The sequence below is a fragment of the Gavialis gangeticus genome, unplaced genomic scaffold (genome assembly GCF_001723915.1).
Source record: "Gavialis gangeticus isolate Ggan-Ray unplaced genomic scaffold, GavGan_comp1, whole genome shotgun sequence".
NCBI lineage: Eukaryota > Metazoa > Chordata > Crocodylia > Gavialidae > Gavialis > Gavialis gangeticus.
Genome location: NW_017729031.1, coordinates 109757970 through 109771449, shown reverse-complemented (window position 1 = coordinate 109771449; position 13480 = coordinate 109757970). Strand labels below are relative to the sequence as shown.

At 54.6% G+C, this 13480-nt stretch overlaps 1 protein-coding gene across 1 annotated transcript; it reads left to right on the top strand.

The window, feature by feature from the left end:
* Positions 1–184: 184 nt before the first annotated feature.
* Positions 185–13474, top strand: FTSJ3 (FtsJ homolog 3). The gene is made up of 22 exons (XM_019523578.1): positions 185–270; positions 1516–1672; positions 2031–2136; positions 3044–3090; positions 3372–3451; positions 3793–3892; positions 4433–4627; positions 4741–4856; positions 6055–6159; positions 6412–6512; positions 6613–6693; positions 6804–6941; positions 7611–7746; positions 8047–8249; positions 8767–8875; positions 9346–9439; positions 9862–10024; positions 10939–11015; positions 11151–11253; positions 11647–11830; positions 11913–12007; positions 13118–13474. The coding sequence occupies exons 2-22, from the start codon at positions 1606–1608 to the stop codon at positions 13305–13307; spliced, it is 2490 nt and encodes an 829-aa protein (XP_019379123.1). The 5' UTR covers positions 185–270; positions 1516–1605; the 3' UTR covers positions 13308–13474.
* The last annotated feature ends 6 nt before the right edge of the window (positions 13475–13480 follow it).

Below are 13480 nucleotides of genomic sequence, written 5' to 3'. Positions count from 1 at the left end.
CGCCCTTTTCAGCCGCCATCTTGGTAGGGTCTGCTGTAAGGCCTAGACGGAAAGGCAGCCTCCCACTGAGAACCTTAGCCCGCTCTCTGCGCACAGGGTGTACTCTCAGTCCAACTCCCGCGCGCGCCGTCAAAGCCGGTTAAAGGCTGGGCGCCACTCTCAAGATGGCGGAGGGAGAAATTTGTACCGGAAGCGGAAGTGCATCTGATCGCCGGCCTGGCGGCGGAAGTGCGGGGGGCGCACGTGGGAGCCGGGGCTGTCTGGGCGCTGGTGAGTGGGATTGGGGCTGGTTGGTCGGGTTCTGAACTTTCCAGTCTCCTGCAGGGTCTAGACTGCCCCAGCCCCGCTTCCTCGAGGCCTGCCCGCCTGGTACGGCGTGGCCGCGTGGGCTGCCGTAGCTGGGGTCGGTGGTCCTGATGCAAGGGGAGGAAGCGGGGAGTGAAGCGCCCGCCCCGCCTTTGAGGTTGCCTGGCAGCTCCCTTGCAATGTCTCCCCTTGGGCTGTGGGGGAAGAGTCGAGGGGCAGGGGGCGGCCGGGGAGCAACTAGGGGCAGAGGCAAATCATAAGCAGAGGGGTAAGGAGAGGCGTTTGTAAGGGAAAGGTTTAGTGCTAGAGATGCCATGTCCACATCCTCTGGCTCCAGCAGGCTGGATTGGCTCTGTCCCGAGGTTTGCTCTGCTGCTGTGAGCCTGGCTTGCTTTTTTTTATGTTCTGGCCAATTGGCATCTAGTCCTGACTGTCTGGGGTGTTTGGATAGGGGCTGTGGCCTTGAGGTCCTTTCATAGTTGCCCTGGGTGGCAAGGTTAGCACTGTTAGATGCATAAATGTGATTCGCAGGGTAAACCCAGGCATTTTAAGCAGGAACCCATGAATTAAAACTATTCTGTCCCATTGAAGGTGTTCCCAGTTCTTTGCAACAGAATAATTGTTCCAGTATTACTCTGTGGTTAAAAAAAAAAAAAAAAAGAGTGAACACTGAGAGGGGGCAATTTTTGAGGGGGCCTTTAGTTTAATGAGAGGTGCCTTCAGTCTAATGACTGCAATACAGGCAGCAGATGGCACCAAGTGGCATTGGAGTTTTTTTTCTTTACTTTGGCAGCTGGGATGATGTGGTGCCAACTGTCTTCAGCTGCTACTGCCGTAGGGGACTGGCAGACTCGGCATGGGGTTTCTCTTGGAGTTGATGGTAACACTTGAAAGAGACCTGTGTATATCCTGTTAATGAGTTGTATGATGGTTTTCTGTAGTCCTGCTACAAGGTTCAGAGCACCTGAAGGTTTCTCATGGTGTGGTTGGGGGGGTAGGTCTAGCTTCAGGGGCAGGATGTGGGGCTGAGGGTAGAGTGATGTGATCATTTCCTCTCTAATCTGTAGTTCAGGCCTGTGCTCCCTTGCCCCCAGCCCAGATGAAGTGTTGCAGTGATTGTCTTGCTTCTGAGGACTTTGGGGCACTCAAAGTCAATATGGGGCTATTTTACCTGTCTTCAGCCTGCTGCTGCCTTTCCTTTCTCTGCAGAAGACATTTCCATTGCTTTCTGGCACTAGTCACAGGGATCACCCTGCATCCCTGAGGTGAGCCCCGGCGCAGACTCATTCACCCACCAGCATGGGCAAGAAAGGCAAAGTTGGGAAGAGCCGACGGGACAAGTTCTACCACCTGGCGAAGGAAACTGGTGAGTGGGGATGAGAAGCTGGCCCCATCTGTCTGTGGAGTTGTTCTGGTGGATCTTCCTTGGCATAACTGCCCACCAGGACCTCTGTGTTTCCTTGGTGGCAGGCCAGGTCAGGCCACGGCCCCCTGCCTGCCTGCCCAAGTCACTGTTACTTCCATGTTGGCCATTTTTTTGTACTCCTTGTGCCTGCAGTGTAAGTAATGGGCTCCTTGTGCCTGCTTCAGAGTAAGTAATGGGCACTGATTGCCCTCTCCTACCCTTTGTTGCTGCAGAGTGTCTGTTTGGGATATCCCAGGCTCTTGGGAGGGCTCTGATTTTTTTTTTTAATTTTTTTTTACCCCACCCCTTCTTCCTTTAGGGTTTCGCTCCCGATCCTCTTTCAAGCTGATTCAGCTCAACCGGAAGTTCCAGTTCCTGCAGAAAGCCCGGGCACTGGTGGACTTGTGTGCAGCCCCTGGGGGATGGTGAGTTAGAGGGCCCTCCTGCTTGCCACTGGATTGTGAGCTACAGGAGTGTCCTGGTGGGAGCTACAGCCAGCCTGCTCACATCTAAGTTCCAGGCTGATCAGGGCCCTGGAAAAACCCAGAGCCTGGCCCACATGGTTCTTGGTTCAAGCTGTCTGTGCTCAGATTGATTTGCAGCCCTGACTGCCTCAGAGTCTGGGCAACCAAGTCATGAGCTGAAATTGAGTGGCTCAGTGTTCTCTAGGCAGGGACAAGTCTTGTCCATTCCCTACAGTTAGGGGACTTCCCTGGCAAGTCTTAGCTCAGTACTGCCTCTGGCTCAGGCTACAAGGGTGCTGGAGATGTCATGCCCAGGGTCCCTCAGCAAGCTTCTCAGAGAGGTCAGCTCCAAGAGCAGTTAGTCGCTGGCAAGCTGTAGGCTGTTCGGAATCCTAGCCTGTGCTGGGAGGCACTGGTCCAGATGGCCCCTGTGCACTCTGCACAGTGTCCTCAAAGGGGAGGCCTTGTCTCCCTGTGGCTCTGTGCGTGTGCAGCCCCTCTGGAACAACTTGTCTTCAGCCAAAGTAGTATGGCTTGGGCTGGCATCACTTTGCAGTGAACAGCGGTTCCCTGCTCGGATCTGTTCTCTGTCCTGGACATTTTGTCCCATGCCAGGTAGGGAAGGGTGACACTTGGGAGCCCCTCTGGGCCTTATGCCTTTCTTGGCCACTGGGAATGCAGCTCTGTATCCTTTTCTGAGAGGTGCGTGCTCAGACAGGCCCTCCTGGGTGGGATCACAAGGTGTGTGCTGGGTGCTGAAGTTAATTACATGCAGCTCATCTCCTTTGAGATGGAGGCTGAGAAGAGCCTTCATGCAGAAAGTTATGGTACAAGAGTGGGGCTTTCTGACCCTTTCTGCTCTCCACAGGCTGCAAGTGGCCTCCAAATTTATGCCGGTTTCCAGTCTTATTATCGGTGAGTGAGGTGGGGGAGCATGTGCACTGGCTTGTGGGGGAAGGCAGGGGCAAGATGTCTGTGGGGAGTAGGCTGAGGAGAGAAGGGGTGCCTTTGGGGGCTGCTAGGAAGGGAACACTGCTGTTCCTAATGGTCGAAGGGGTGGGTATTGGCTGGGGCTGGTTGTTGCTGTACCCTCAGAGGTATATGGAAGGCATTGCTGTGGTGGACTGGGATGCCCCTCTGGGAACAGGACTGGGTTCCAGCAAGTGCTGATCTCCTTGGCACTCTCTTGTTACTAGGGGTGGATCTGGTTCCCATCAAGCCCATCCCCAATGTGGTGACGCTCCAGGAGGACATAACTACGGAGAAATGCCGTCAGGTAACAGTTCTGCCTGCTGGGCCAGCTGCAACCCAGTGGTCTGATGGTTTAGCATGACTTGCCCAGCTTGGCACTGCATATGGGTGGGGGAAGGACATCTCACACACGTGCTCCAGGGGCCTGTCTGGGGCAGGAATCCCCAGACGCAACCTGGACTCTCCTAGCTGGGGAGTAGGGATTTATCAGTGCCTGGGTTTAGGATGTACAGAGAGGTAGGACTCTTGGCCTCTGGGTGCTGCATAGGGAGCAGGGTGACATGGTGTGCTGGAGCTTGGGACCCCAGGATGCTCCAAGTGGGAGTTGTGACAAGCCAGGCTTATCATGCTCTCTCACCTCCTTAGGTCTTGCGCAAGGAGCTGAAGACATGGAAGGTAGATGTGGTACTTAACGATGGGGCCCCCAACGTGGGGGCGAGCTGGGTGCACGATGCTTACTCTCAAGGTATGTCCCTCCCCACAGGCTCCTCTGTCCTGGACAGGGCTCTTCTCTGCCCCTTGAGCTCAGTGGCAGCCCTTATCTCCACAGGGGCCAGGGATTTAGTCCACTCTAAACATGCACCCCTGAGCTGTGGTCAGTGGTTCTAGTCCTGCTCAGTGGCTTGGGTCAGAGGGATTGGGCAACCCACCCTGTGCTGCACAGTATTGTGGGCCATGTGTCCTCAGACAGTGAACTGGTAGGAGGTCTTTGCTCCCATGGGCATGTTACAGGCTTCCCACTATGACAAAGCTATGTGACCCAGGTGTGCCACCTCCCCCTGCCCCGTTCAAGCCCTGAGTGGAATCCTGGCCCAAGCTGGCCTCCCTGCCCTGATGCGTCCCTGGGTTACCACAGCACTGGTTGCCGTTGGCACCAAAATCTAGTCAGAGCCCCTTCCACAGGGCAGAGGCTGCCCTATCTCTGAGTTTGGGGAGCCTGGAGAGTGGAGGCTTTGGGCACTAGGTGAAGAGCTGACTCCTGCCCTCTCTCCGTTCCACACTTCAGCCAATTTGACACTCATGGCCCTGAAGCTCGCCTGCGAATTCCTCTGCAAAGGTGGCTGGTTCATCACCAAGGTTTTCCGCTCCCGTGACTACCAGCCCCTGCTCTGGATCTTCCAGCAGTTCTTCCACAAAGTGCAGGCCACCAAACCACAGGCCTCCCGTAATGAGTCAGCTGAGATCTTTGTTGTGTGCCAAGGTGAGCAGGGGGGAGGGGGAAGGGGACTGGGGGCAGGTGTGAGGGGCAAGGGTGCTTGGTGGAAGTGGGCAGGAGGTATGTGCTGACGTCTCTGATCCTCCACTGTCTCCAAGGATACCTGGCCCCAGATAAAATTGACAGCAAATTTTTCGATCCAAAATATGCCTTCAAGGAAGTTGAGGTTCAGGCCAAGTCTGTGAGTGAGCTGGTGACCAAGAAGAAGCTAAAGGTATGAGAGAATATCCCTGGCTGGGGGGGAATGGAGGGTGTGGGGTCCCTCTGGGGCAGGACAAGCAACCCCCAGGGCTGAGGAGAGAGGTTCATATCCTGTGGTGTGTCTGTGGGTTTTGTAACAATTCATACCCTAGTAAAATGAGTCTGTTAACAGACACAAGAGATTGAAAAACTCTTAGGATTGCAAAGAAGTTGGGTGCTGTGCTTGTATTACACATGGAGGGTGAAGGCTTTTCCAGTCCACTAACACAGGAGAATATTAAATATAATTTGCCAGAGGTTAATACTTTCAGATTGGCAGGTTCTAATAACCCTCCCCTCTTGTGTTATTTTTACTGCCTCTTGGCTTGCTGGGGGGATTTTGAGGGTGTGTCAAGGCTGCGCTGCTTTCAGAAAGGAGGGGCAGAACCACGTGGGTAGTTACAAGCTGGTTGACCTAGCACCAGCCTGTGGCAAGGTAAGGAAAAGCTGAGGCAGGGTTCAATTAACAGGATGAGAAGAGGCATGTAACAACGGCAGTTGAGAGAGAGTTTGAAAAATGGATGTGTTCAAACCAACATGGCCTCATCCTTTGAGGTTACAAGGTTGGCTGATTTAAAGGTACCTATCGATTTCATAGATTTTCAGGGTCGGAAGGGACCTCAGTAGATCATTGAGTCTGACCCCTCACCCTCGCCCTGGGTAGGAAAAGGTGCTGCAGCCAGGTGTATGTCCAGTCTGCTCTTACAGACCTCCAAGGTAGGGGAGAGCACCACTTCACTTGGAAGCCCATTCTGGATTCTAGATGTGATGTGCACAGCTCTTTTGCCCAGTGGCTGACTTATGACTGCGTGACATCTGGAAATCCCAGCACCCTGCAGGGTCAATAAAGCACCTGTTGAATCCTAAGAAGTTGCTGCTCCCAGGGCATCCTTGCTGCATGGACTTCACAGGGATCAGCACTAGGTCCCTGGCATTGATCAGCTTGGTCAATAGTTTGGAGGGAAATAAACAAAAAAAAAAATTGTTGATACTAAGGCCTGCAGATACACAAATAGATGGCTCATTAAGCAACGTCTAGAGCCAAGTCATCCTAGAGAGTAGCTTGTCCTCTCTACAGTGCATGGGAACTTGGTATAATGGTTCTCTCTGGCCTGAAAATCTGGGAACCCATGGCTCTGCCTCTCCACATCCTCTCTTCCTTTCTCTTGCAGGCAGAGGGCTATGCTGAGGGTGACACAACACTCTACCACCGCTTCACACTGATGGATTTTCTCAAGGCCCCCAACCCTGTGGATTTTCTCTCCAAGGCCAATGAGGTGTGTACCCTGGCCAGGTTGGGTAGGGCTGGCCCCTGTGGAAGCAGAGCAGGGTGAGCTTGCCATCTTGTCCAGGAAGCAAAAGAGGTGTGAGGAGGAGTTGGCAGGATTTGCCACCCCTTTGCTGGCCCCTGGTGATGTGGTTCACAGTAGTCATGACTCACTGATGGGCCCCTAGCCCTGACCTCAGGGTTGAAGGGAGGCGACTTGTCAGGAGGCAGCAGCTGTCACTTTCTTTGGTCTCCTGTGCAGATCACACTGGGGGATGGTGAGCTGGAGCAGCATAGTGCCACCACTGAGGAGCTACGCCAGTGCTGCCGTGACATCCGTGTGCTAGGGCGCAAGGAGCTCAGGTACGTGAGGTGGGGGCACCAAGGCAGCCCGTGGGCTGCACGTGGTGGATTCTACTTTTATGTAGGGCAGGCAGATCTCAATGTGTCTCCTTTTGCCCAGGGCCCTGCTGAACTGGAGAACAAAGCTCCGGCGATTTCTGGCCAAGAAGCTGAAGGAGCAGGCCAAGGAGCTGGACATCAGGTAGGAGGAGAGGCAGGGCAATTGAGCTGCAGTGGGGAAGGACCCAGGGAGGAGGACTGACCCCAGGGTGCAGTGCAGGGGCAGGCTGAGTGACTTCTATCTTCTGGCAGTTTGAGTTCTGGTGAGGAAGATGAGGAGGAGGAAGCCAAGAAGCCAGCAAAAGTGGCGGCTGATGACGTAAATGAGGAAGAGGAGTTGGAGCTGAAATTGGCTGAGATGAAGGCAGAGGAGTTGGCTGAACTGAAGAGGTGAGTGCTCTCCATTCCAATGGTGGTAAGGCAGCTATGGGGCTGTGACAGCTGAGACTTAGCCAGTTGTCTTCACCTGACATGAGGCTCTCTCTGTGGTCCCGGGGCAGAGACGACAGCTTTTTGCCCTGTTGCTTTTTGTACCTGGGGTGGGGCCTTTGTGGCGTGGGAGCATGGAGTATGGGATGGATGTGGGTTTTCAGGGGAGGGGGGTTCCCAGTGTTGTAGGTAGGTGAGATGCCTGTTATCAGCTAGGCTAGGGCAGGGGTTCCAGACAGGGAACCCTGCAGAGACCCAGTGCTGTGGCTAAGAACTCTGGCTAGGGCAGTCAGGAGCCCTGTCCCCACGCATAGTCAGAGGTAACTTTCTGAGGTGCCTTTGGGGTTCCTGGGTAGCACAAACCCGTAGGGTAGATGTTGATGCTCCATTGTTGCTCCCAAATAGGCTTCTTGGTGAGTGCTGAGAGCTATGCAGACTGGGCGAATCCTGGGGCAGGATTGCAGGGATGATTTGCCTGAGGGAGGGACAGCTTGGGGTGTCTCTTCAGTGAGCAGCTTGCACTGGTGGTGCTCACAATCCTGCTGCAGTTTGTGGAGAAGCCTGGAGTTCCAGGGCAAGTCATGAATGTAACCTCATGCCCCCACCATCTCTATCTGATTGCTTATCCAGGAAGAAAAAGAAGATCCTGAAGGAGCAGCGGAAACGGCGTGAGCGAGTCGAGCTGAAGATGGACCTTCCTGGTGTCTCCATTGCAGATGAGGGCGAGACTGGCATGTTCTCACTCAAAACCATTGGGAAGACAAAGGTGGGGACCCTGGCAGTGGAGAGCTGGGTCTGGCTAGCTTTCTGCATAGCATGACTGGGAATGTCTGTCCTGGGTGGGGTCCATCCAAGGGGCATCTTCAGAGCTGAAGGCCTGGTGTGGGGAGGGGAGGGAAGAGATGTTTGGGTTGTGGTTTGCTAGGGAAAGTGGGGGCCTGGAATGATGGAAGAGACTTGAGGATGTTGGTGGGGCTGGCAGGGGCATGGCTGGAATTGAGGTGGACTGTGGCTGAGGCAGGGATGGGGGAGCTCTGGGGCAGCTGGCTCATTCCTTGTTTTTCAGCTGCTGAATGAGGTAGCAAAAGGGGACATGGCATCAGCGGATGTCTTCCTGGAGACTCAGCACGGGGAGGAGGACGATGTGTGCATCTCAGAGCAGGATGAGGCTGATGCCATGTCTCTGGCCAGTGACCTGGACTCAGATGATCTGGCAGAGGTCGAGGAGCAGCAGAAGTGGCTGGAGAAGGCCAAGCAGAAGCCAAAGAGGTGAGGGCTATGGTGAGGGGGAGGGAAGGACTTGCCTGCATGGCCCATTGGTGGAGACCAATATGGGGATCCCAGCAGCAGCAGTCAAGGATGCCCAGGCTGGGTGCTGGGGTTGACTCCCAGGATGGGGCTTCATGATTGTGTTCAGGGGCAGGTTGCACTTGATTTGCCATAAAGGTAATGGATCACAGTGCCTGTGCCGTGATGTACTGGAAATGTTGAAGGTGCAGAGTTATCCTGCCAGTCCATAGGCCCCCAGCACCACAGGTGCCCTTAAGGGACCTGGTAAGATCACCTGCTGGAGGGAGGGGCCTGTCCCATTTTCCCAGAGGCCTCAGCATGAGGGCTGGCCAGCTCATGCCTGAACTCTAGAAGCCAGACCCTGAGGACTCCTGTTCTCACTTTCCTGTGAGGTCCTGGAGCTCCTGGTACTGCGTGCTAGACTGGGGAGTGCCCAGCCCAGTGCTGCCTCTCCTGGGCCTGCTGTGGTGACCTCATTGGACTGTCTGTATTACAGGGAGATGTTTGATGTGGGGGAGGAGGAGGAGGAGAAGAACCCCCTGCTGGTGCCCCTTGAAGCAAAGTCTGTGCTAGAGGAGAGGCAGACTAGTCTGTGGTTTGGGAAGGTAGGTCCCTATGCTGGCTCAGGTGGGTGAGGCTTGGGAAGAGGTGGGGGTCCCAGGCCTCCCTCACTTTCCTTAACAAAAGCCAGAGCTTCAGGTGTGTCCCTAGCCCTGCTGCACACATCCACGCCAGAGGGACCCTTGCTGGCTGGAATCAGGGCTATGTTATGCTTCAAGGCAGCACAGAGGAGGGGGCCATGGTATGTGGGGAATGTGGGAGTCTCTTCCAGTCCCCCCAGAGCAGCCTGCTCTGGGCAGACCTACCTGCTCTGCACTCAGTGCTGTGGGTCCCGGGGAATCCTCCCACTACTGCTGCAGGGACCTGTATGTGGCGGGGGCTGGCAAAAATAGCCAGAGCAGCATGGTCTGTACCCCCTCTCTGCCCAACTGTGTGCTCCTTCCCTCCGTGTATCTTACCACATTCACCTGGCACCCTCAACTCTGCCCTGCCACCAACTTCTTCCTGTTTGCAGGATGCCTTTGCTGGCATTGATGAGGATGAGGACGAGGACCTGGAGATCAAGCAGTCACAGACACTGGCCAAGAGGAAGAGGGAGCCCCTGCCAGGTGCGTAGGAGGGCTGGGTCTTTGTGTATGGGACCCACAGTTCCCAGGAAGAGGGCCCTGGGTGTCCAGGGGGAAGCTGAGACATCCCTCCTCATCTGGGTGTGGAGCTGGGCCGGCAACTGTGCTCCCAACTCTGCTGTAGTAGGTAAAGAACAAGTGTTCATGTGGGAGTCAGTTGTGCCACTGGTACACGCTTTTCCCAGCATCAGGGCACAGGGCTCTACTGGGTGCTGGGCTGTGTAGCTGTCAACCTGCCCTCAGCCTGTCCAGACTGGGGAAAAGCAGGAGTGTAGTTGTTTGCAGGTAGCAGCACCCATCTTTGGGCCCCAGGGTAGAACAAGTCCCTAGCTGGGCCTTTTCTATTTCCTAGTTCCTTCTCAGCCAGTGTTTATTTTTGGTTCCCCCCGCTCCTTGTCACTTAGACAAAAAGACTGAAAAGAGGAAGGGAAAGAAGAAGCCGCCTCAGGAAGGAGATGCAATGAAGACCAGGCCTGGGCCTGACACGGGGTCTAACCTTGGTGAAGCCCAGGATGGTGGGGAGAGCAGCTCTGAGGATGACAATGACAGCAGCAGCCACGAGGAAAGGTGAATAATAGAATCACAGAGAAATAGGGCTGGAAGTCTAATCCAGCTCCCTCCCTGAGGCAGGATCATCCCTATCCAAACAGTCAACTGACACAACGCAAGACATCCCCCTGCTTTACCTGTGGGTGTTCAAAGCGGCCAATGTTCTGCTGCTGTAAAAGTTGCTAATATGCACTGAAGAGGCCCTAGGTAAAGGGCTGTGCCCTGCGCTGCAGAGGAAGGCAAAAAGCCCCACACAGTTTGTACCAGATTGATCATGGGGTAAAATTCCTTTCTGACCCCAAGTATTGGTGACAGGTCTGACTCTGAGCAGAGGAGCAAGATTGTTTAGTCAGGAGCCTCCAGGTTTAAGTCCTAACAGGAGCATTGGCACAGCCCAGTCAAAATCCCCAGCTTTGGCTGCAACCAACACCCAGTGCCTCTGAGGAAGGCTTAAAAAACCGCTGATACATGGAGCAGGTTGGGGGAGGGAGGGTAAAATTCCCTCCCAGTCCCCTGAAACAACCAAGAAAGCCCAGAAGCATGGGGAAATACCCATTGTAGAAAGTAGGCAAAGCTACACCTAGATCATCCCTGACCAATGTTTTTCTAGCCTTTTCTTGAAACCTCTACCGATAGAGAGTCCATAGCTTCCCATGGCAGTCTATTCTACTGCCTTCCGGTTCTAACAGTGAAGAACTTTTGGAAGAGTGAAGAGCAGGCTAGTTTCTGTCTTAGGGGAGGAGGGCTGACCTGCTGTGTGGGAGAGGCAAACTGTGGTTATGCCCAACCATGGCAAGCACGTATGTGCATGTGGGCAGCTACATGTGCTGTCCCTTCACCCGAGACCCACTATGTTAGGCCTGAGCTGTGCTACCTTGCCCTGTTGGTTGCTGCATGTAAGTAATGGCTCCCCTCTCTTTTCCCCTCTATAGCCTGCCACCACAGGTGGGAAGGAAACAAGTGCAGGCTGCCCCAGGTGGCATTGAGGTGGTGCCTATTGAGGATCCAGGTAAGGGGTTGCAGGGGAGGGGCTGTGGGTTCTGGTGAGGCCCATGGCTCTCTAGGCTCTGGGTATCTGGGAGCATAGGTGGGGTTGGGGGAAGGGATGGCAGTTTAGCCCTAACTTGCCCATGTCCCTCTTCAGTGAAGAGAGCACGGGTCCTGGATGCAGAGGGGCTCACTCTGGGATCTGTCATTGCCACATCCACGAAGGCCAGGCGGGATCTGATTGATGATTCCTTCAACAGGTACCTGGGGTAGCAGTGATGTCACTCAGACCAAGAAGGGAGGGGCGCAGGAGTTCTGCCCCTGATGGAGACCATCAATTTGTGGTCACTCACCCTTAAGGAAAGAGGGTCTGCTGGGGGAGTGGGGGTTTGTTTTTTTGGGCCCCAATCTCTCATGGGTGTATATGGGTGAGCTGTGTTCATAGGGCAACTTCAGGGGGAGGAGGAGACTTGTGTCTTCTGTTCTTTGGTAAACTTGGTCATTCTGTGAGAGGAACCCCTCCTTTGGAGTATTGTTAGGTTTGGTCTCTGTCCTGTGGTACACGTGGAGGGGGTGCAGAGAGGGCAGTCCCCTCATGGACAAGGAGTCCTTCCCAGTCCCAGGGTGAAGGAATGTGGCTTCACTTGACCCAGGTACACCTTTAATGAAGAGGAGGGGGAGCTGCCGGATTGGTTTGTGGAGGAAGAGCTCCAGCACCGCCGGAAGCAGCTACCCCTGGATCGGCAGACAGTGGAGGAGTACCGGCAGCGCTGGCGCCAGATTAACGCTCGCCCCATCAAGAAGGTGGCAGAGGCCAAGGCCCGGAAGAAGCGACGGGTAAGGGAACCAGCAGCTTCAGGCAAGAAGTGCTCCCCCCTGTCTTCTGCCTGCCCTGCTGATCTCTCCCCATCTCCCCCAGATGCTGAAGAAGATGGAGCAGATGAAGAAGAAGGCAGAGGCTGTTGTGAGCACGGTGGATATCTCGGAGCGTGAGAAGATGGCCCAGTTGCGTCGGTGAGTCGCAGCACGTGGGGGTGATCTTGCTCACTGTAACTGTTACAGGGGCAAGGCCGTCAGGTGATACTGGAGGGCTGGGTCCATGTGCCTGGGCATGGCATGGTCATAGAGCTGGAGTTCAGGATTTCAGTGTGGTTGTTCACCTGCATAACCCAGCAGAACCATGATGGGAGACTTGGGCACGTAGGACTTGGGCCACTGAGTCCAGTTCACAGGCAACCCCACTGAAGGATTCCCTAAAAAACAGTGATAAACAGTTACAAAACACGACACTAGGAACATCTCCTTGCCCCCCCCCCCAAATCGTCATAGGTAAAAGGAGAGGAGGCCAGGGCACTGCCAATGGATGAGTAGTTGGTTAGTACTTGCTTAGAGGATCTTAGGAAGAGGACCATGATTCATACTACAGAGCAAGTCTGTAGTGTGTCAGTCTGGTTTAGAAGGAAGGTTTCTTCCTGACCCTAAACTTGACAGTCAGTATAACTCTGAGCAGAAGTGCTGGCAAGAGTATCGGGACACCCCAATCCTCAAAATCTTCAGCCTTGGATTGTTGCACCCCACCTCCTTCCTGGGCTTATCTCTGGTGCTGGTAAAACTTGGACAGCCCAAGGCTGTCCAGGTAGCAGCAGCCGGGGGAAGGCAGAAAGGCTGTGGGGATTGAAATGGATTGGTCTTTGTCAAGGCCTGGTTGCGGGTCCAGGTGGAGTGGGAGGAGAGCTAGAAGCAGGGGAGGGGGAGAAACAAAGGAGTGAAGAACCAGAGGCTAGAGGGTGAGAGGAAAAGACTGAACTTTGTCCTGAGGGCTAGAGCCTGGTGCTGGAGGTAGAGCAACTCTATTCCCTTAGATGCAGTTCCAGTCATGCACCACTTAGAGCATGGAGTCCAAGTCTCGGAACTGCTTCCAGTGTCCATAAGCACTTAACTGTTAAGGCCCCCAGTTAAGCATCCAACTGCTTCCAGTGTCCATAAGCAAGCCCACACCTGCCATGGATCTGGTTCCACTCTTTTTGCCTTTCTATGTTGGCAGGAGAACAGCTCTGGGTTGGGACAAGGGCAGGTTGGCAAGAGGGTGAGACTGCTCTGACCCCTCTTTCTCTCCTCCGGCAGCATCTATAAGAAGGCTGGGCTCGGGAAGGAGAAACGAAAGGTGACATACGTGGTGGCCAAGAAAGGAGTTGGCCGACGCGTGAGCCGCCCTGCAGGAGTCAAAGGTCACTTCAAGGTTGTGGACACTCGCATGAAGAAGGACATGAGGGCTCAGAAACGCAAGGAGCAGAAGAAAAGGCACCACAAGTAATGTGGCCAGCTCAAGACTTGGCCTGGGAGCACTGGGCAACGCTGGCTCCTGTCAGCACTAGATGCTGTGCTGGGCTGGTGATGTGGGACCACCCATGTGCCAGGCCAGGCCCTGACTACATGACGCTGGACAGTGTCTGGGTCTGTCTCTATTGCAGTCCAGGTGCTTGTGAC

Bases quoted from the DNA above. Each gene is read 5' to 3' on its own strand.
- FTSJ3 (XM_019523578.1), top strand. From the start codon at position 1,606: ATGGGCAAGAAAGGCAAAGTTGGGAAGAGCCGACGGGACAAGTTCTAC. The intron at 3,091-3,371 runs GTGAGTGAGGTG...TCTTGTTACTAG, and splicing joins GGTTTCCAGTCTTATTATCG to GGGTGGATCTGGTTCCCATC. The intron at 6,513-6,612 runs GTACGTGAGGTG...CCTTTTGCCCAG, and splicing joins CTAGGGCGCAAGGAGCTCAG to GGCCCTGCTGAACTGGAGAA.